This window comes from Acanthopagrus latus, chromosome 2 (genome assembly GCF_904848185.1).
Source record: "Acanthopagrus latus isolate v.2019 chromosome 2, fAcaLat1.1, whole genome shotgun sequence".
Lineage (NCBI taxonomy): Eukaryota > Metazoa > Chordata > Actinopteri > Spariformes > Sparidae > Acanthopagrus > Acanthopagrus latus.
The window spans coordinates 827,842-849,875 of NC_051040.1; the positions used below are offsets into that span (position 1 = coordinate 827,842).

Sequence of the window (22,034 nt, forward strand, 5' to 3'; positions counted from 1 at the left end):
CAGAGAGACCAGAGAGACCAGAGAGACCAGAGAGACCAGAGACAAGAGAGACCAGAGAGACCAGAGAGACCAGAGACCAGAGAGACCAGAGAGACCAGAGAGACCAGAGACCAGACACCAGAGAGACCAGAGAGACCAGAGACCAGAGAGACCAGAGAGACCAGAGAAACCAGAGACAAGAGAGACCAGAGAGACCAGAGAGACCAGAGACCAGAGAGACCAGAGACCAGAGACCAGAGAGACCAGAGAGACCAGACAGAGAGACCAGAGACCAGAGAGACCAGAGAGACCAGAGAGACCAGAGACCAGAGAGACCAGAGACCAGAGAGACCAGAGAGACCAGAGAGACCAGAGAGACCAGAGAGACCAGAGACCAGAGAGACCAGAGAGACCAGAGAGACCAGAGAAACCAGAGACCAGAGAGACCAGAGAAACCAGAGAGACCAGAGAGACCAGAGACCAGAGAGACCAGAGACCAGAGAGACCAGAGAGACAAGAGACCAGAGAGACCAGAGGCCAGAGAGACCAGAGAGACCAGAGAGACCAGAGACCAGAGAGACCAGAGACCAGAGACCAGAGAGACCAGAGAGACCAGAGACCAGAGAGACCAGAGAGACCAGAGACCAGAGACCAGAGAGACCAGAGAGACCAGAGAGACCAGAGAGACCAGAGACCAGAGACCAGAGAGACCAGAGACCAGAGAGACCAGAGAGACCAGAGAGACCAGAGAGACCAGAGACCAGAGACCAGAGACCAGAGAGACCAGAGAGACCAGAGAGACCAGAGACAAGAGAGACCAGAGAGACCAGAGACCAGAGACCAGAGAGACCAGAGACCAGAGAGACCAGAGAGACCAGAGACCAGAGAGACCAGAGAGACCAGAGAGACCAGAGACCAGAGAGACCAGAGACCAGAGACCAGAGACCAGAGAAACCAGACAGAGAGACCAGAGACCAGAGAGACCAGAGAGACCAGAGACCAGAGAGACCAGAGAGACCAGAGACCAGAGAGACCAGAGAGACCAGAGAGACAAGAGACCAGAGAGACCAGAGACCAGAGAGACCAGAGAGACCAGAGACCAGAGAGACCAGAGACCAGAGACCAGAGAGACCAGAGAGACCAGAGACCAGAGAGACCAGAGAGACCAGAGAGACCAGAGAAACCACAGACCAGAGAGACCAGAGAAACCAGAGAGACCAGAGACCAGAGAGACCAGAGACCAGAGACCAGAGAGACCAGAGACCAGAGAGACTTGAGAGACCTGAGACCAGAGAGACCTGAGACCAGAGACCAGAGAGACCAGAGACTACAGACCAGAGACCAGAGACCAGAGAGACCAGAGAGACCAGAGAGACCAGAGACCAGAGAGACCAGAGACCAGAGACCTGAGAGACCAGAGAGACCTGAGCGACCAGAGACCAGAGACCTGAGAGACCAGAGAGACCTGAGCGACCAGAGACCAGAGAGACCTGAGCGACCAGAGACCTGAGAGACCAGAGAGACCTGAGCGACCAGAGACCAGAGAGACCAGAGACCAGAGAGACCAGAGACCAGAGAGACCAGAGACCAGAGAGACCAGAGACCAGAGACCAGAGACCAGAGAGACCAGAGACCAGAGAGACCAGAGAGACCAGAGACCAGAGAGACCAGAGAGACCAGAGAAACCAGAGACCAGAGAGACCAGAGAAACCAGAGAGACCAGAGACCAGAGAGACCAGAGACCAGAGACCAGAGAGACCAGAGAGACCAGAGAGACCAGAGACCAGAGAGACCAGAGACCAGAGAGACTTGAGAGACCTGAGACCAGAGAGACCTGAGACCAGAGACCAGAGAGACCAGAGACCAGAGACTACAGACCAGAGACCAGAGACCAGAGAGACCAGAGAGACCAGAGACCAGAGAGACCAGAGACCAGAGACCTGAGAGACCAGAGAGACCTGAGCGACCAGAGACCAGAGACCTGAGAGACCAGAGAGACCTGAGCGACCAGAGACCAGAGAGACCAGAGACCAGAGAGACCAGAGAGACCAGAGACCAGAGACCAGAGAGACCAGAGACCAGAGAGACCAGAGACCAGAGAGACCAGAGAGACCAGAGAGACCAGAGAGACCAGAGAGACCAGAGACCAGAGAGACCAGAGACCAGAGACCAGAGAGACCAGAGACCAGAGACCAGAGAGACCAGAGAGACCAGAGACCAGAGAGACCAGAGACCAGAGAGACCAGAGAGACCTGAGCGACCAGAGACCAGAGACCTGAGAGACCTGAGAGACCAGAGAGACCAGAGACCAGAGAGACCAGAGACCAGAGACCTGAGAGACCAAAGACCAGAGAGACCAGAGAGACCAGAGACCAGAGAGACCAGAGAGACCAGAGAGACCAGAGACCAGAGAGACCAGAGAGACCAGAGACCTGAGAGACCAGAGAGACCAGAGACCAGAGAGACCAGAGAGACCAGACACCAGAGAGACCAGAGAGACCTGAGCGACCAGAGACCTGAGAGACCAGAGAGACCTGAGCGACCAGAGACCAGAGAGACCAGAGACCAGAGAGACCAGAGAGACCAGAGACCAGAGACCACAGACCTGAGAGACCAGAGACCAGAGACCAGAGAGACCAGAGACCAGAGACCAGAGAGACCAGAGACCAGAGACCAGAGACCAGAGGACCTGAGCGACCAGAGAGACCAAGCGACCAGAGACCAGAGAGAACCAGAGCGACCCAAACCAGAGACCAGAGAGACCAGAGACCAGAGAGACCACGATGAGACCAGAGACCAGAGACCAAGAGACCAGAGACCAGAGAGACCAGAGAGGACCAGAGACAGAGAGAACCCCAAGAGACCAGAGAGCCAGAGAGCCAGAGAGACCACAGAGACCAGAGAGACCAGAGACCAGATGAGACCAGAGAACAGAGAAGACCAGAGACCAGAGCACCAGAGAGACCAGAGAGACCATGAGACCAGAGACCAGAGACCAGAGACCAGAGAGACACAGAGACCAGAGACCAGAGAGACCAGAGAGACCAGAGACCAGAGAGACCAGAGACCAGAGACCAGAGAGACCAGACAGAGACCTGAGCGACCAGAGACATGGAGACCTGAGCGACCAGAGACCAGAGAGACCAGAGAGACCAGAGAGACCAGAGAGACCAGAGACCAGAGAGACCAGAGAGACCAGAGACCAGAGACCAGAGAGACCAGAGACCAGAGAGACCAGAGACCAGAGAGACCAGAGAGACCAGAGACCAGAGAGACCAGAGAGACCAGAGACCAGAGAGACCAGAGACCAGAGACCAGAGAGACCAGAGAGACCAGAGACCAGAGAGACCAGAGACCAGAGAGACCAGAGACCTGAGAGACCAGAGAGACCTGAGCGACCAGAGACCAGAGACCTGAGAGACCAGAGAGACCTGAGAGACCAGAGAGACCTGAGCGACCAGAGACCAGAGACCTGAGCGACCAGAGACCAGAGAGACCAGAGACCAGAGACCAGAGAGACCAGAGACCAGAGAGACCAGAGAGACCAGACAGACCAGAGAGACCAGAGAGACCAGAGAGACCAGAGACCAGAGAGACCAGAGACCAGAGACCAGAGAGACCAGAGACCTGAGAGACCAGAGAGACCTGAGCGACCAGAGACCAGAGACCTGAGCGACCAGAGACCAGAGAGACCAGAGACCAGAGACCTGAGAGACCAGAGACCAGAGACCAGAGAGACCAGAGACCAGAGAGACCAGAGAGACCAGAGACCAGAGACCAGAGAGACCAGAGACCTGAGAGACCAGAGAGACCAGAGACCAGAGACCAGAGAGACCAGAGAGACCAGACACCAGAGAGACCAGAGAGACCTGAGCGACCAGAGACCAGAGAGACCAGAGACCAGAGAGACCAGAGACCAGAGAGACCAGAGAGACCAGAGACCAGAGACCAGAGAGACCAGAGAGACCAGAGAGACCAGAGACCAGAGAGACCAGAGACCAGAGACCAGAGAGACCAGAGAGACCAGTACAGAGAACAAAAGGCCAGGAACAGGGAGGGGCACACACACACACACACACACACACTGCTGAGCTCAGCATCTCATGCTGTTTATGTTCATCTCCATCACAGTGGAGGAGGGGAGAGAGTGTGTGTACGTGTGTGTGTGTGTGTGTGTGTGTGTGTGTGTGTGTGTGTGTGTGTGTGTGTGTGTGTGTGTGTGACACTGTCCTGTGTGTGTGTGACACTGTCCTGTCATTATATATGAATATAAACAGTGCTGGTCCTGAGGAAGAGGACCTATCGTGGTCAGGCTCAGTTCAGAGTCTGCAGTCGACAGCTTCACATTAGAAGCCGCCATCTTTGTTTGAGGAGAAACATATGTCACTACACATTAATGTCAAAATGGTGGACATGAAGAAGGCAGCTGTATAATAATCAGGCAGACAGTCAGTCTGCAGGTTAATAAAGTCGTGAGGAAGTCGGCTGGTGGCAGGAAACACAATGTGGACTGAGTTGAGCTCCACCACGTGTCCACAGAGCAGAACTACCATCGTCTTCTACAGCCGAGGACGGAGGATGAGGAGAGGAGCTGGATGTCTTTAGTCTGACAGAGTGAAGGAAGAGCTGCAGCTGACACGATGGATTAACATGGGCAGGTTCAGATGTTAGCGGTGGATTAAGTCTTCATTTTGCTAAAAATCAGCTTCTGCTTTCACTTTGACAACAAATCCTCAGACAGCGTCTCACTGGCCTCCTCTCCTCACACTCGTGCTGCTTCAGATGTGACTTAACACTTAAAATGCTTTAAGTGTATAATTAATGTCCATCACTCGACTGAGGACTGACTGGAATAATTATGCATCTTTAACACCAGGAGCACAAGGAGCACCAGGAACACCAGGAGCACCAGGAGCACCAGCAGCACCAGCAGCACCAGGAGCACCAGGAGCACCAACAGCACCAGGAACACCAGGAGCACCAGGAGCACCAGGAGCACCAACAGCACCAGGAGCACCAGGAGCACCAGCAGCACCAGGAGCACCAGCAGCACCAGGAGCACCAGGAGCACCAGGAGCACCAGCAGCACCAGGAGCACCAGCAGCACCAGGAGCACCAGGAGCACCAGGAGCACCAGCAGCACCAGGAGCACCAGCAGCACCAGGAGCACCAGGAGCACCAACAGCACCAGGAACACCAGGAGCACCAGGAGCACCAGGAGCACCAACAGCACCAGGAGCACCAGGAGCACCAGCAGCACCAGGAGCACCAGCAGCACCAGGAGCACCAGGAGCACCAGGAGCACCAGCAGCACCAGGAGCACCAGCAGCACCAGGAGCACCAACAGCACCAGGAACACCAGGAGCACCAGGAGCACCAACAGCACCAGGAGCACCAGGAGCACCAGCAGCACCAGGAGCACCAGCAGCACCAGGAGCACCAGCAGCACCAGGAGCACATCTCATCTCATCATACCTGGAGCACTGTGGAGGTCTAGAGACGCTCCGTCCGACAGATCACAGCTTCCAGACATCAAGGACAGTTTGATACACATCCAGTAAATCACTTCTCATCATGTCCTTTCAGACCCGACCCAAGTGAACCTGGCTGCTATCTGACACCCGACCCCAGACCAAGGCTCAGTTTTTATTTAAGACTTTCTCGCAACAAAAATCAAACTCAAAAGCTCATAATGTTTCTGCTGGTGTTGGTCCTGAAGGTCCAGTCAGAACCATCGCTGACCGTTAGCCCATCAGGCTAATGCAGCGCCGTGCTACACTCTGCTCAGCTGATCAGCAGAAACACCAACACAGACTGACAAGAAATACACACCTCCTCTGGGACACCTGTGTGTGTGTGTGTGTGTGTGTGTGTGTGTGTGTGTGTGTGTGTGTGTGTGTGTGTGTGTGTGTGTGTGTGTCCATTGAGTGTCTCAGGTTTCTCTGTTGGGTCACTTCAGTCCTGAATCGTGTGGATCTGATCCCAGAATCAATACACACCGATCTGTCTGCTGTAAACACACACACACTGAAACTGAAGATGACCTTGTTTAACTGTAAATATACACACACACACACACATCATTGTTCTCATGGTAACATAGGCCCCGCCTCCTGTCAATCACACACCAGCTGATTCATCTTTCCAGAACTTGTGATGAACTGAGTTAGCTGTTTCCACCCTTAATTCTAAGCTAGCTGTTTCCTCCTGTTTCCAGACTTGATGCTAAGCTAAGCTAGCTTTTCCTCCCTTTTTCCAGACTCTACATTAAGAACATTAAGATAATTTTTCTTCCTGTTTCACAGAGAAATGTATTTTATAGGACCATGTCATGTTTACTCCCATCAACATCATGAACAACACACCAGAAGAATATAAGAAATACAACTTGAAAAGTCAACTATATAACTAAACACAACATATGTTGTGTTTTGGTGCTGGTCTATGCTGTTTTTTTTCCAGCAGGCCTCTAACATCACACTACAGCACTATGCTAAGCTAACAAGCTGCTAGCTTTATATTCACATGACATGAGAGTATGAACGTACATACAAGTGTCCACATAAACATCTGAGATGTTGAACTGCTCCTTTAATTACATCACAGTGAGGTGGGCTGAAGCCGTTACACAGCGCTTCTGTGCAGAGCAGCAGAGAGCTGACTCACTGCAGCGCCGACCGTCTGCTGCTCACAGCTCAGCACCACAGACAGGCAGGCTGACAGACAGGCAGACAGGCAGGCAGGCTGACAGACAGGCTGACAGACAGGCTGACAGACAGACAGACAGACAGACAGACAGACAGGCTGACAGAGAGACAGGCTGACAGAGAGACAGACAGACAGACAGACAGGCTGACAGACAGGCTGACAGACAGACAGACAGACAGACAGACAGACAGACAGGCTGACAGAGAGACAGACAGACAGACAGACAGGCTGACAGAGAGACAGGAGGCCACAGGCTGAGGATAATCAGTAACAGTAGACTCCATTAGAGTCGCCTCTATCTGATCACATCCAATCAAATGTGACGGGTCAAAGAAGCTCTGGAGGAGGTTTGAGACTCATCCAGAAGCTTTAAGTGGATCTGAGTCTCTGGGACACATCTCTAATCTCTACTCTACCCACAGTCTGTCTGTCTCTACCCGTCTGTCTCTACCTGTCTGTCTCTTCCTGTCTGTCTCTCTGTGTGTCCTCAGCTACAGTTTCAGTGAATCCCTGTGAAATGAGGTGTTTGTGTGCTGCAGTCACTTCTACACACGATCAATACAATCTGATCCAGCTGATCAGATCAACGACTGATCACTGACACTGACTGCGTTCAGGTGACACAGTGTCAGGACCCGTCAGGACCCGTCAGGACCCATCAGGACCCGTCAGGACCCGTCAGGACCTGTCAGGACCCATCAGGACCCATCAGGACCCATCAGGACCCATCAGGACCCATCAGGACCCATCAGGACCCGTCAGGACCTGTCAGAACCAAAGGCCCCAGACTGAGGACCCGGTTTGATACAGCAGTTGGTTCTGTTTTGCGTTGATGTGTGTGCTGTTGTGTGTGTGTTGATGTGTGTTGTTGTGTGTGTTGATGTGTGTTGTGTTGTTGTGTGTGTGTGTTGATGTGTGTTGTTGTGTGTGTTGATGTGTGTGTGTGTTGATGTGTGTTGTTGTGTGTGTTGATGTGTGTTGTGTTGTTGTGTGTGTGTTGATGTGTGTTGTGTTGATGTGTGTTGTGTTGTTGTGTGTGTGTGTTGATGTGTGTTGTTGTGTGTGTTGCTGTGTGTTGCTGTGTGTTGTTGTGTGTGTTGATGTGTGTGTGTGTTGATGTGTGTGTGTGTTGATGTGTGTTGTGTTGTTGTGTGTGTGTTGATGTGTGTTGTGCTGTTGTGTGGACGTGTGCGACCCACAGATGAGGCGTTCACTGTCGTCTGTGAAACGTAAACACAGTCTGAGCTCAAATTTATTCGTATGATCTTTATGATCAGCTGTTTGATGTCTTCTTGTTTTATTGATCGATGTGATCGGTATTGATTGTATCGTTGTTGTGTTGGTGACGAGCAGCGATCATCATCCAGATCAATGATTCAGCCGCAGGTGAGCAGCAGGTGACTGATGTGGGTCAACGCTTTGCTCAAGGACACGAGTCAACAGCAGCCATCAAACCAGCACCTGTCTGTAAGGGGAGTCCTCCACAGGACTGGGAAAGAACTGCAGCTCCCACAATGCATCACTCTGTATGGACTTCTCTTTAGGACACGCCCACATACACATAAAGACACTTTATCACAGCTGTCTCTCTGCCCTCATACCTGTCTGTCTGCCGTGCTGCTTCATTTCTGTCTCTCTACCCACCTGTCTGTCTCTACAACCTCCTGTCTGTCTCTCTACCCACCTGTCTGTCTCTCTACCCACCTGTCTGTCTCTCTACCCTCCTGTCTGTCTCTCTACCCACCTGTCTGTCTCTATACCCACCTGTCTGTCTCTACAACCTCCTGTCTGTCTCTCTACCCTCCTGTCTGTCTCTCTACCCACCTGTCTGTCTCTATACCCACCTGTCTGTCTCTACAACCTCCTGTCTGTCTCTCTACCCACCTGTCTGTCTCTCTACCCTCCTGTCTGTCTCTCTACCCACCTGTCTGTCTCTCTACCCACCTGTCTGTCTCTACAACCTCCTGTCTGTCTCTCTACCCACCTGTCTGTCTCTCTACCCACCTGTCTGTCTCTACAACCACCTGTCTGTCTCTACAACCTCCTGTCTGTCTCTCTACCCACCTGTCTGTCTCTACAACCACCTGTCTGTCTCTCTACCCACCTGTCTGTCTCTACAACCACCTGTCTGTCTCTCTACCCTCCTGTCTGTCTCTCTACCCACCTGTCTGTCTCTATACCCACCTGTCTGTCTCTCAGTCCTATGACCATGCCTGTCTGTCTTTGTCTCACAGCCTTGTGAACTGTCTCCCTCTTCCTGTCTCCCTCTCTGTCACCTGTCCCTTACCCTCCTTGTCTTACACGTCTCTCTGCCACCACATCTGTCTCTCTGACATCCTGCCCGTCTCACAGCCACCCCAGCTGTCTCTGTCCACCTGTCTGTCTCTCTACTCTATCACCTGCCTGCAATGTCCTGTCTCTCTGCACCTCACCTGTCTCACAGCCCTTTCTCTACCCTCCTGTGTGTCCCCACACGTCCTCACTCAGTCTCACCACCTCTACAGACGCTCTCACCCGTCTGTCTCTCCACCACAGCCCGTCTCTCGCTCTCCGTTAATCCACCTGTCTGTCTCTCGCTGTGTTTTTGCTGCATCAGGCTTTTCTCAGCGTCTCAGCCACGCACGCATACACGCGCGCGCGCATACACACACGCACTCCGCACCCCATCCCATAATAACCACACCTAACAGCAGCTCCAGTGCAGCTGCATTCAGGATGTGAGCAGCAGGATACCGCAGTACACTTGTACCCAACATGCATCACTCCCTCCGCCCCGCATCCCTCCATCCATCCCGTCTCCACCCTCCGCAGCATCAAACTTCCTCCCTCCACCCTCCGCTGCCAGTAAACTTCCACCCTCCTCCACCCTCTGATTCCTACCTGCCGGTGCCTTCTCTTTGCCTTCCATCTTCCGGTGCGGTTCGGTTCTGTCCGGTCCGGTTCGGTGAGGTTAGGCGTCACAAATCCACTTGCTTCCTTGCTTCCTTCCTTGCTGGATGAGCTGAAGTCAACAAGCGTCGAGCCGGAGAGAAAGTGATCGGTGATCGGCCGCTGACGGATCGATACCGGCGGCAGAGAGGAAGAGGAGGAGGAGAAGAGGAGGAGAGGAGGAGGAGAGGAGGGAGGAAGAAGAAGGGAGGCGCCGGGAGGAGACGACCCGCGGGCACAAACACACACACCGCGGTGTTTTCTCTACAGTCCTCCTCGCGCCGGGTTCCTTCTTCTTCTTCTTCTTCTTCTTCTTCGCTGTGTTTTTCTCTCCTGCGGACGTTCAGGCTCGTGCGTTCACCTGTGCAGAGTCCGCGCGCTGCTCTCTCTCTCTCTCTCTCTCTCTCTCTCTCTCTCTCTCTCCTCGCGCCGTGTTGCTGCAGCTCACGTGACGTCACCGCCGGAGGAGTTTTTAAGGTGACATGACGATGAAGATGATGAAGATGTGAGGGGGAACCTGTCAAGACGTTTGATACCTGGGGACAGTTGATGGTGTGACTCCACCCTGAAGCCTGCAGGAAGTGTAACTGTAACTAATCCGGTGAAAATACTCAGGTACACTTCAGGTCCTGCAGGAAAACGTCACTTCAGTAACGGCGGTAAAATGTCCCTCACGTCAGAATGTACGGAAGCCCAGTTCAGCCAAAACTGATGGAAACTCTGATTAAAAATCACAGTAATCATGAAATCATGAACATTCTGAGATAAAAACAGTTCTGAGATTTATTTTGACTTCTTTTTCATAATTCAGATGATTTAATAATTATTATTTACAGGAATTTATTTTTCATCGAGTTTAAATTTATTCATATTTCAGCAGAACTGAACATCAGAAGTCCGACTCCAGTGAAGTAAACAGATGATACCTAGATAAAAGTGTAATCCTCCGTATGAATAGAACTCGAGTAAAAAGTCCTGCAGTACGAGTCCCACTGGGTTTAACAGTCGTTACGGGCCTCCACTTCCCTTCAGCTGGTTCTGACCCAGGTGTCGTCCACATACCTGAACCGGTGTCTAGGAGCAGTTCCTGTGAAGGGGATCCTGTAGAGGTGGGACACTGTTGGGGACACCGGTGAGCCCGTAGAGACCACTACTCACTGTAGGTCCAGTAAGGCCCGGCTGTGGTCTGGGTCCAGTGAGTTCTCTCACCTTGTTGGTGGAATCCTGTGAGTTTTTCGTGTGGTACTGACCCGAGGAGCGAGGATCCTGGCTCAGTGCTGGATATGTATTCTCCCTTTGTCTGCATCAGGATGGTGCTGTCCCAGTCGGTCCTGACTGATACCGGACCTTCCTGTCCTCAGTGAAGAGGTTCTGGTTCTTCAGGATCCAAAGTAAACACACATATGTTCATATATTTATATATTCATGTAGTAAAGTACAAGGTCTCACATGTGTTAAATACAGTACTCCAGTAAATGTACTGTTACAGTCCAACACTGGCTGACATCAGTGCAGCACAGGTTTTTCACAATAAAAGCCTCCCGACACCTGAAAGCAGTGCAGTCCCACTGTTCCCTGGAATGCTTTTATTGTGAAATCCCTGCAGGAAGTGATTTAGTTCCACTGAGGGAAACAACTGTTTATAAAAATAAAGTAGAAGTGAGAGAGAATCACTGTTGTTATTTCTGTCCCAGAGTCTGCCAGCCTGTCTGTCTCTCTGCCGTCTCTGAACTGAACCATAAAGTTCTGCCGGTTCTGATGGGGGTCCAGCAGGCGGAGCGGCTGCAGCTCCACTGTTGGCAGCGACACGAACAACATATGTCGACTTTATATTTAGACCGGGATGATGGTTCCTGTTGGCACGGCAACGCTCTGATGACAACGACAGAGACACAGCAGGACACAGAGAGACAGCAGGTGGACCAGGACAGGTGAGGAATCTGACTAAGGAGGAGAGGAGACGAGGAGACAAGGAGACAAGGAGAGGAGAGGAATGCTGCGTTTGAGACGACCTAGACAGCCAGAATCTGAACAGTTTAGAGAAAATAACAAATTGTTTTCTTAAACGCTGCTAATCAATATGTTCTGTATTAATACTGAATTATCTAAATGTGATATAATTAACAGTCTGAACGAACATTAAATCAACAATGTTTCGATGTTTAATCTCTTCAGCTTCACATCTGCGAGTTTCATTCAGACAGGTAAAAATAATTTAACGGTCATAAATAAAGATGAAAAACAGTTTTCATGTAATATAAAGAACTTCATCTGATCCAGTCCAGTTCTGTCAGTAGAACCGGTTTTAATTGAGCCCGTTTTCCTGACGCTTGTTTGGGATCTGCAACAGGATCCAGCCAATGAGCAGAGAGCAGAGACTCTGGGGGCGGAGCCACTGACGGCTCGCTGCTGCCCCTGGTGGTGGTGCTGAGCGGTGCTGGATGAACTGGAGCGATCTGGAGTTGGAGTTATTTTACCAAGTGAGAGTTGCAGCAGTGTTACACATCAATCAGTGACCGGGCAGATTGAAGCTCCTCCTCCCTCGTCATCACACCCCCTGCTGGTGCTGAGCAGTAACTGTTTAAATGTCATCAGACTTTCAAACAAACAGCTTTTTGGTGGAGGTGGATTTGATCTGATACCTGAAATGTTGAGTTTGTAAACCTCTGAGCTAAAAGACTAAATGTTTCCAGATGATCACTTGTGGACAGGAAGCTCATTAAATACATTATTTAACACATCAACTTAAAGAATAAATGTTTGGCGTTCATGTTTTTCCACCACTCAGGTAAAGATCATCTTACGCTTCCCTCACACACAGTGAACAATCAACAGAACCAGTTTCTCATCGTGCTGTGGAGGAAGTCTGGCAGATAAAATCTAATCTTAACATTAATATTTGATAGATATTATTGATCGTCTGCTTCAGCAGCACTTACTCTCTCTGAAGGACGTCAGGGAGGCTGAAGATAATAACCGGAGCTGGAAAAGGAAAGTTTGAAGCACAGTGTGAAACATCTTTCAGAGTTCCGGAGGAGCTTTTCTTTTCATGGAGTTTAATATTGAGATCCAGTGATCCACTTTAGCTTTCAGTTAAAGTCTCACTTTGCTGTAGACGCTGTTAGTCACAGGAGTAAAACTAAATGTCTATCTGAGTTGGGTGACATCAGAAAATACGTTCTCCATAAAATATTTTTAAGTTTCACCCAAATCAGTGAATATAGTTATGAAGTTGTGCCGGATTTACAAACTCTGGAACCCATGAAGGAAACCTACAGCACAACATCGTCTCCTCGGGACAACAGGCTGAAGGAACCTTTGGCTGTAAACACAGTTTCTGTTACTTGGTTTGATTATTTCCCAGAGTGAGAGTGGAGGGCAGATTCAGAGAGAACAGAGTCAAGAGTTTCTGATTAAAGGACTTTATGATGATCTACTGTACAGTGAGATAAAGTGGAGCTCCTTCACAGACGGGGAGAGCTGCCATCTGAAGGGTTCAACCATCCAAGTCAACGTTGCATAAAGAAATTCATCATCAGAATAAAGCAGAGCAGCAAAGATACAGACAGGAAACAGAAACTCACAGTCCAAAGGTTCTGAACAAACAGAGGAGTAAGGTCAAAGGTCATGGAGCTCAGAGGAACAACACACTGATTACATTTCCACTGAGCAGGAGTGTGTGTGGCACTTTGATGGTGTGTGTGTGTGTGTGTGTGTGTGTGTTGGTTCAGTGTTTGCCTCCATTAAAACCAGTTTTAACGAGCTGTTGTTTCTTTTAGTCTTGATGCTACATGATGTATATGTATTGTAGTGTGTGTGTGCGTGTGTGTTTTTTCACTAATTGCACTTGAGGGTGAGGATATGGAAACATTACCGGTCAGATGTCTGCAGGTTTTTTGGCATTTTTCTGGAAATGTTTGGGACGGTCAGAAACAAAGGAAACAAAAACTGGGACAACGTCGCCTCCAATACAACCAGCTCAGGACAAAGACAGAAAGAAGTTCATGTAGAACATCTGCTGAATGAACAAGAAGGTCCAAATAATGCAGAATGAGTCAGAGACAGAGTTTCACAGAGTTTATAAAGTGTCTCCAACTCAACAACTCACTAAACTGACACATTTGTTAAGGGAGTCTGGGGACTTTCTCCACGGGGACAAAGAAGTCGCCTATATTGTTCCTGTTTAGTGTCTTTGTAACATGTGACATGTTCAGATCAATAACATGTTTCTTCTTTCATACATGGAGTGTAAATGGTGAAATCAGTGTAAACAGTGTGTTCAAACAGCTGATCAGTGTTGGCAGGTAAGCCTGTCGGCCCGACCACCTCTGGACGTGGTCCGAGCGAGCAGGTGTCAGATGGGACCTGGAGCTGTCAGCCTGCCATCAGACGACTGGTGCTGCCACCGGGTCTCTGACCACACTGAGCTGGTTGTATGGACGGACAGTTGGACCCTCGACACATAAAATCACAGACACAGCAGCAGAAACAAAATCTCAGTCAGGTAACGAAACAAGGAGTCGTACAGTCGGTGAAGCTCATCGAAACGTGCGATCACTTCTGATCAAAGTAAAACAAAGTGACAGGAAACAGTGAGAGATGCAGTGAGATCGTGTCTACAGGAATATTCTGTGACACTTTATAACTGATGGAGGTCAAACTGCAGCACATCAGCCTGAGTGTTAAACTGTGGAGACGAGTACACGGTGATGCTGCTCTCTGACCTTCTGAAAGACAGAAAAATACCAGAACAACATCTCTGAAGTCAACTTCCATCGTGGTGAAGCTGCGTCAGGACCGGTCTGCTCTCTGAAGTGACTCTGCTGATCACCGTGTACGTCTGCTGTTCACCGTTAATCAGCCCGTTCACAGCGTGCAGTCTGACCGTCCTCCAGCAGCGCCACTGTCTACTGATCTGACATCAGGTCAGCGTCGGGACGAACACGACGTCCACCATCGAGAGGAGAAGTGGTGTGTTTTTACATTCTGTGCAAAATTAGACGAAAAGTAGTCCACAAATCATCATCATCATCATCATCAGTCTGTGGTTATCTGTCTGTCAACACATCAGTGTTCAGTCAGTGTTCTTCTATTTACAGTTAGTTTCTAAGACATTAGTACCATCGTCCCTCGGCAGGACTAAAACATTCCTCAGAGGGACAAAATCCACCTTCACACAGAACTCTGTCGTCTCCCGAGCCAGAGACGTCTGTACGAGACAACTCCTGAACGTGTCTCCAGCATCTCATCCTCTGCTCAATATGAAGCATCACGTTTGTGAAATGTTTATATGACATCAGCTTCAGCTGAGCTTTAGTGAAACTCTACGGTCACATTCCAGACGACTACATCCTGATCAGAGAACCGACAAGCTTCTGTGACGTTTTCAGGAGTTGTTAGTGTCGTCTCATTTCCAGGATCCCTGATAATTAAACTACCATAACATAAGAACAGGAAATCCATCTGAAGGTGGATTTTCACCTCATCCTTCAGTTTTAAAAACAACCTGCTGCTATTCAGCTGTCTATTTAAAAGGCATTCAGCAGGTAAAAAACACAGGGCACACAGTGAAAGAGGAGGGGAGAGGGCAGAGGGACTAGAAAAATAAAAATAAAAAAATAAAAAACTGTGGCAGACACAACTAGACGATCACCTCACTTCACTCTGTGGCAGAGAAACATAAAAAATGTAAAAAATAAAGTTTCAGAGGAGGCGGGGCACCAGGTGAGGAGAAGAAAGGCAGAGAGACAGAGGAGGAGGAGGAGGAGGAGAAGAAGAAGGAGGAGGAGGAGGAGGGGGAGAAGAAGAAGGAGTAGGAGGAGGGGGAGAAGGAGGAGGAGGAGGAGGAGGAGAAGAAGGAGGAGGAGAAGGAGGACGAGGAGGAGGGGGAGGAGGAGGAGGAAGAAAGGAGGAGGAGGAGGAGGAGGAGGAGGGGAGGAGGAGGAGGAGGAGAAGAAGAAGAAGGAGGAGGAGGAGGAGGGGGAGAAGGAGGAGGAGGAGGAGGAGAAGAAGGAGGAGGAGGAGGAGGAGGGGGAGAAGGAGGAGGAGGAGGAGGGGGAGAAGGAGGAGGAGGAGGAGGAGGAGAGGAGGGAGGAGGAGAGGAGGAGAGGAGGGGAGGAGGAGGAGGAGGAGAGAAGAGGAGGAGGAGGAGGAGTAGAAGGAGGAGGAGGAGGAGGAGGAGGAGGAGAAGAAGAAGAAGGAGGAGGAGGAGGAGGAGGAGAAGAAGAAGGAGGAGGAGGAGGAGGAGGAGGGGGAGGAGGAGAAGAAGAAGGAGGAGAAGGAGGAGGAGGGGGAGGAGGGGGAGGAGGAGGAGGAGGGGGAGGAAGAAGAGGAGGAGGAGGAGGAGGAAGAGGTCTCAGTCTCAGAAGAACTTGTCATCGATGCGGAAGTGCGGCCGTGTGACGTCATCCGGGTTGATAAAGACTGAGATGGATTTCCCAGGATTCTCTGTGACGAGCTGCTGAAGCTTCTTGGCCAGTCGGTCGTCCGGCTGATTCTCTCCACCGGCGTCAGACTGCGGCGACGGCAGGTTGCTGGCGCTGCCGCGCCACTGCAGGTCCACGGTCAGCCTGTTGGCAGCCTTGGCGTGCTCGATGGTGGTGCGGAGGTGTTCGGCCGGGTCGGAGCGCACCGAGGAGAGTTTGCGGGCGTGCAGCATGGCCGTCTCGTCCGACAGGTGCTCCAGCATGTTGCACTGGGGAATGAAATAATTGGGACACATCTTGTTGACGAGGCAGTGCTGCAGGTCATCGATCAAGCCCAACAGGAAGTGGGCGGAGAAGTCGTCCTGTGACAGGTAGTTGGCAGGGAGACGGTCACAAGCCCACAGCATGATGCTGCGGAGGTGATAGGGGCTGATGGCTTTGGGGCGGGACAGCAGCTTGATGATGATGGCTTTGCAGGCCTGGTACGCCTGCATCAGGCTGGACGAGATGCACTTCTTCAGCTGCACCTCGCTGCGAGCGAATGACAGGCGCCACTCGTTCTCCTTGCGGCCTTTGAAGGAGCAGGCGGGGACGAGGTAGAAGCCGCTGATCACCTCCTCCTCGGTGATCTTCCCATCCCAGAAGTGGTTCTCCATCAGCCAGCTCTGAGCGACAGCAGGCCAGCCTTTAAATGACACAACAGGAACAATGTCGTAAAGCATCCGGCTGCTCCCGACACCCAGGATGACGGAGATGATGGTGCCGTTCCTCTCCACCTTCTCCACCCTGGGCATCCCTCTCTGAGGCTTCTTCTGCACCTCCAGCAGCACCAGGGAGATGGACTGGTAGAACCAGTCGGCCACCAGTGTCGGAGAGAAGAAGTAGTTGGTGGTCCCGTTGATGTGGTCCACGATGGTGCAGCAGTCTTTCCACTTGTTGATAGTTCCTTCGTCAAAAAGGCGAAGACTGAGCCAGGAGTGGCCCAGGGCCGAGTGCCTCATGTCCAGGGTTACTGGCTGGTTGCGGTCATGGAGTTTCAGCGCCGGGACCAGCAGGGTGAAGTCCATGTCGTAGTCTGTGCCGCGAGCGTAGACGCTCAGCTCGTCAAGGTCCATGTCCACCACACCCTCCCGAACACCTCCTGACAGGAGGAGGTACTCGTTGGCCACCGGGAGCTTCTGGTCCAACTTCTGGACCATTCCTGCGAGACAAGAGGAGGAAGGACACGATTATACAGAGAACGATCTCATCATCTGAACACACGGACACAATACTGTCTCATCATGGTGACAGAATCACTTATGACCATCATGTTTTTTGTTCCGACTTCCACGGGAGGATGAACAACAGAACAGTTTGTGGGTGGTGTTTGGGTCGTTTCAGGGCTGCATCAGACTGGACAGGTTAATGAGTTCACTCAACACACCAGCAGACTGGATTGTTCTGGGCTGGTTTTTCTCTCTGCTGAACTCAAAGTGAAATGACACACACACTTCCTGGCTGACGACTGCATTCCTGCGCTGTAGCGGACAGACACCGTTTGTTTGGTGGCTTTCACTGTTTCTCAGAAACGTTCGAACTGAGAGATCTTATTGGAGACAGTTTGTGGTGACAGAACTCAGACCTTCACCAGCACAGTGATCCAATACTGCAGCACCTCTGTACAGAAAAGATCTGCCATAATAAAAATTCAATTCATGTTTTTTCATTTAATTCATGTCTTTACTTTGGTTTCGTTCTAACTTTGGTAAAAATTCCTCTGCAGTCGGTTCTACAGTTTGTTAGTCAGTGTTACATCAAATATGAGCACATTTGGTGCAAAATTAGAAAAAAGAATTGAAAAATACTTCAAAGATATCAAAGTTGACTTAGCATTAGCCTGCAGCTAGCTTAGCATTAGCCTGCAGCATCACCTCCAGACTCGTCTCCTGTGTGAGGACACTGACAGCGTCGGACATGTTGGTCAGAGATCCTTTATTGACTTGTTTGTTAAGAGGTCTCACTCGTTAGTTTGTTGCTGAATCACTGGAGGCTGCTGCTGTTTTATATTTGGTGAATATAATCTGAGCTTTAATAGCTTCTTTGTAAGAAAATGTGAATGATAAAACTAATGATCTGTTCATTGTGCCGTTGGTACTGAACAGAGGTTTGGAGAGTCGTGACTGCTCCAGTTGGCTGCTTCAAAACACAGCCAGCAAATTCAGTTTCTCTTTAGTGCTTAATTAGTCTGAAAACGAGCACATATGCACCGAACAGCACCGCGAGGGAGCGTTTCTGCTGCTCGTGCACAAAAGCAGCATGAACTCAATCCGTCCTGCGCACTCGTAAACACTCGCTCGTCTAGACACTGACTGATGTCTCCTGTCCTCGCCGCGTAATTACAACAGGAAAGTACGACAGCTTGTCCAAGCTTCAGATATTTGCTGGTAATTCTCTCTGAAGCTTCAAGGCCCCAGAAATGTTCTTCAGGACGACCAGCGACAGATCAAACGTGGATCACGTGGACAGCAGCAGAGGAACCACAAGAGCCCGGTCCGGTTCAGAGGTGGAGTCGACCTCAGCGTCAGATAAACGATCGTGCATCGAGTCACTCTGCTCTCTTTTCCCACAAACCTCCAGTTTCCATTAGTGGCTTTAATTTGTTTTTCTGAGTCAAACGATACAACAGACAATCAGATTATTCAACATGACGTGTTTCAGGAAACTGTCACTGAGCAGCCTGACAGCAAACATGTTTACTACATGACTCGAACACGTCTGAACATTTTAGAAACTATTCCTGTGGACACATCCGTCCAACAACATGATGGCTGAGTTTCAAGAAAACCCGACTTGTGTTTGCGCGGTTCTGCTCTGCCGCAGACTGTCAGTGATGAAGAAATGTTGAATGTGATGACAGATGTAAGCGTGCCGCTCAGACAGATGGACCCAGTGTTTGTTTCAGGATGTTGTGTTCTGGTGTATTTCAGTCCTGGTCTTGGAGGGGATCCAGCTCTGACAGGAAGTGTTTTCACATCCCTGCAGTTCATCCTGCGTGTTTCGTCTCACGTCACAGACGAACAGAACCATCGATGCTGCTCATCAGGTTTAGTGAAAGCGGAGGAGTGAGCTCACTCCGTCAGGACACACCGTCTCAAACACCATCACCTCAGCTGGAGGAGTCCGCCATGACTCAGGTGTTAAATCTGAGGTGTAGTGGTGCGTTTACGTCCTCCTTTGAGCAGAGGAATTGACAGCATCCTCGTCATGTTAACCTTCGTGTTTACTGTGCAGAGTTCAGTCCACAAGCATCAGCACAGCTTCCTCATTCACTTCAATGAGAGCCTCCTGACACGGTGGCGGGCCCGCCACAAATGATGCCGGATTGTTCACGTGCTGCTCAGACGGTCCAGTTTCCCAAGTTGTGTGGTTGTTCTGCTGACTTCAGTGTCCGTGTGTTTCATGTCAGAAACATGGACACCAAACAGAGGTTGTTCTGTGTTTTAGCGCTCAGAGCTTTAAACTCGTGCTTCTCAACTGACAGGACCTGTTTTCAGTGGGTCGTGGTGTCAGCGTCACACCTGCCGTCAGGCTGAATGACTGCTGCATATTTTTCTTCAAATCATAGCTGAACTTTTCATCTATTTGTTATTGTTGTAATCATTTTACTGAAGTGTCACATTATGTTAAATAAACTGGAAGTTGAAATTGTCCCTGATTTGGGTTGCAGCTTGTCATTAAGGGGTGATGGTGGGTCCTGACCCAATCAGAACCACTGGTTTAAACACGTTCACAGCTGATTCCAGTATTTGAGGAAATGACACAGAGACTAAATGAACAACCATCGACCTCATCTTCATGTTTACAACTTTTTTGTGCTCCAAAGTTTTTCCGTCTTTCCACGTTGTTGTTCCGACCAGAGAAACGTTCACGTGAATCTTCCCCGTCAAACAAACATGAACATGATGAATCTGACTGAACAGGAAGCAGCCGGGTCCACGAGGTTCTGTTCGCTCAGGAGCCAACGGTTCTGATAACAGGATGTTAAAGTCATTTCAAAGTAAAAGACTTGGCTGCATTACTGGGTATAATAATAATAATAATAATAATAATAATAATAATAATAATAATAATAATAATAATAATAATAATAATAATGCTGTTAGGACAAATGACTACATATTTTGGGTTCTGTGCTGTTGGACAGAACCACATGTGTGATGAACACTTTCCGCTGTTCAGACCAAACAGTTAATCCTCTGATAGAGAAGATAATCCGGATCAATCCTTCATGAGAGTGATTGTCGTTTGCGGTCTTATATCAGTGCTTACAGAGAACATTCATTTCTTTACAGAACCACATACAGTCCATGTTGAACCATCCACTAAATAAAGGGGTTCTCTGACTGCTGAGGGATCAGTGAATAACTGTTATTTTTCTAAGTGCACTGAAACAAACAAAAGCTTCTTTTACAAATTAAAAGCATTGGGGAAGTATGTGCGAGTCGCGCAGGTGCTCCGAGTTATAAAGACTCGTCACACCATCTTGAGAGATGGTTCCAAAGTGACCACGTGTTCACAGCAGGCCTGCGGTGTTATATTTCCACAAGGGACGATCAGTCGACTAGTTGACTCATCAGGAGGAGGAGAGGAGGACTTTATATCATCAGAGGAGAGGAGGACTTTATATCATCAGAAGGAGATAATGAGTGAACTGTCCCTTTACAGGATGTGTAGCTGTGTGATGACGTCACTTCATCACTGTTCTGTTACACTATACATCGTTAAACTGCAGCAACATGTCGGGGGGACACGTCTGTGCAGGCCTTGAACGCATCACAGCGATGCTCTCAGCAGGTGGAGCAGGTTTGCATCTCACCTGAGCCAACAGGTGGAGCGGCCTCCTCACCTCCACCCACCAACACACCAACACACCAACACACCCTGCTCTGCATCCTCCTCCATCAGGCTGACGGTGTGTGAGAGCAGGTGGTGTGAGGGCGGACACCCTCCCGCCATCAGCCTCCTTCTACCGGGTAGAAAAACACGGTGAAGCCTCGGTGTGTGTGTGTGTGTGTGTGTGTGTGTGTGTGTGTGTGTGTGTGTGTGTGTGTGTGTCCTCACCCAGCATGGAGAAGATGAAGTCCTTGGCCGTGTGGATCTCCAGAGCCCGCTGGTCGTCGTACTCCCGCTGGTCGTGCTTGCTGAACTCCTGGATGAGCCGGTTCAGATCCTCCATCCGAGCCGCCGACCTGAAGTCCAGCTCGGGCCCGACGCCGCCTCCTCCGTGCGGCAGCCTGCCGGCGGCCATGGTGGGGCTGTTCCCGAGGCTGCCCGCCGAGCCAGCCCGACTGGAGAGAGCAGGGGCCGCCATCTTTCCTCCGCGGTCACACACAGGTTCACTACAGCTGATACTACTGCTGCTGGTCCGGTCTGAGCCGAGCCGAGCCGAGCCGAGGCGGACCACACCAAACACAACCACCGGAAACAGCCACCGCACTTCCGCTGCTCACCGCCTTCAAAATAAAATGTCAAACTATGTGATTTTAAAAAGTCTATTCTGTTTTATTCATTAATTAACAAAGACAGACCAGTTTTAAAACATTTCTGCAGATTTATCCTCTTGTCAGGCTCAAAGAGGATGAACCATAAGCAGAGCAACATGAAATATAAATAATAAATTATAGTAAAACAAATTGAAACTGTGGAATAATGAAATAATTGCAGGATATGATCATAAATTAAAAATGATAATAATGAATTACTTATTGTTCTCCTTGAATTTGTGTGACCAAATACCAATAATTACATAATGATCCACCAAATATAATTAAACTGATTAGATGTTGTTTTAGCTTTATCTTTTTAAAATGTTTTATGAATCGGCAATGAAAGAGGGACAGTAACAGTATCGGGTGAATCCAAATTCCTGAAAAATAAAAATGAAGGAAAATGAATAATTAAAAGTAATATTAGATAATCAGTGATTTTATAATGAGCATGGGACAGATGTTG

The 22,034-nt window shown here is 49.9% G+C and overlaps 2 protein-coding genes across 2 annotated transcripts in view; both read right to left on the reverse strand.

Moving 5' to 3' along the window:
* The window catches only part of LOC119004436 (fibroblast growth factor 12-like), a 46,812-nt gene extending 36,831 nt beyond the window's left edge, over positions 1–9,981 (reverse strand). The window contains exon 1 of the mRNA XM_037071362.1: positions 9,568–9,981. Within this exon, the coding sequence (XP_036927257.1) occupies positions 9,568–9,595 (28 nt within the window). The 5' untranslated portion in view covers positions 9,596–9,981. The remainder of the gene's footprint in view (positions 1–9,567) is intronic.
* A 5,877-nt stretch (positions 9,982–15,858) lies between these two features.
* Positions 15,859–21,749, reverse strand: LOC119004431 (protein MB21D2). Its single transcript, XM_037071338.1, has 2 exons — positions 21,144–21,749; positions 15,859–17,241 (listed from the first exon to the last, which is right to left on the reverse strand). Exons 1-2 carry the CDS (start codon positions 21,391–21,393, stop codon positions 15,977–15,979), a joined length of 1,515 nt encoding a protein of 504 aa, XP_036927233.1. The 5' UTR covers positions 21,394–21,749; the 3' UTR covers positions 15,859–15,976.
* Between the last annotated feature and the right edge of the window lie 285 nt (positions 21,750–22,034).

What these genes read in the sequence shown, in the direction of transcription:
- LOC119004431 (XM_037071338.1), bottom strand. Translation starts at nt 21,393, where the DNA reads ATGGCGGCCCCTGCTCTCTCCAGTCGGGCTGGCTCGGCGGGCAGCCTC. An exon ending in CTTCATCTTCTCCATGCTGG is followed by an intron (nt 17,242 to 21,143) that starts GTGAGGACACAC and finishes CTTGTCTCGCAG; the next exon opens with GAATGGTCCAGAAGTTGGAC.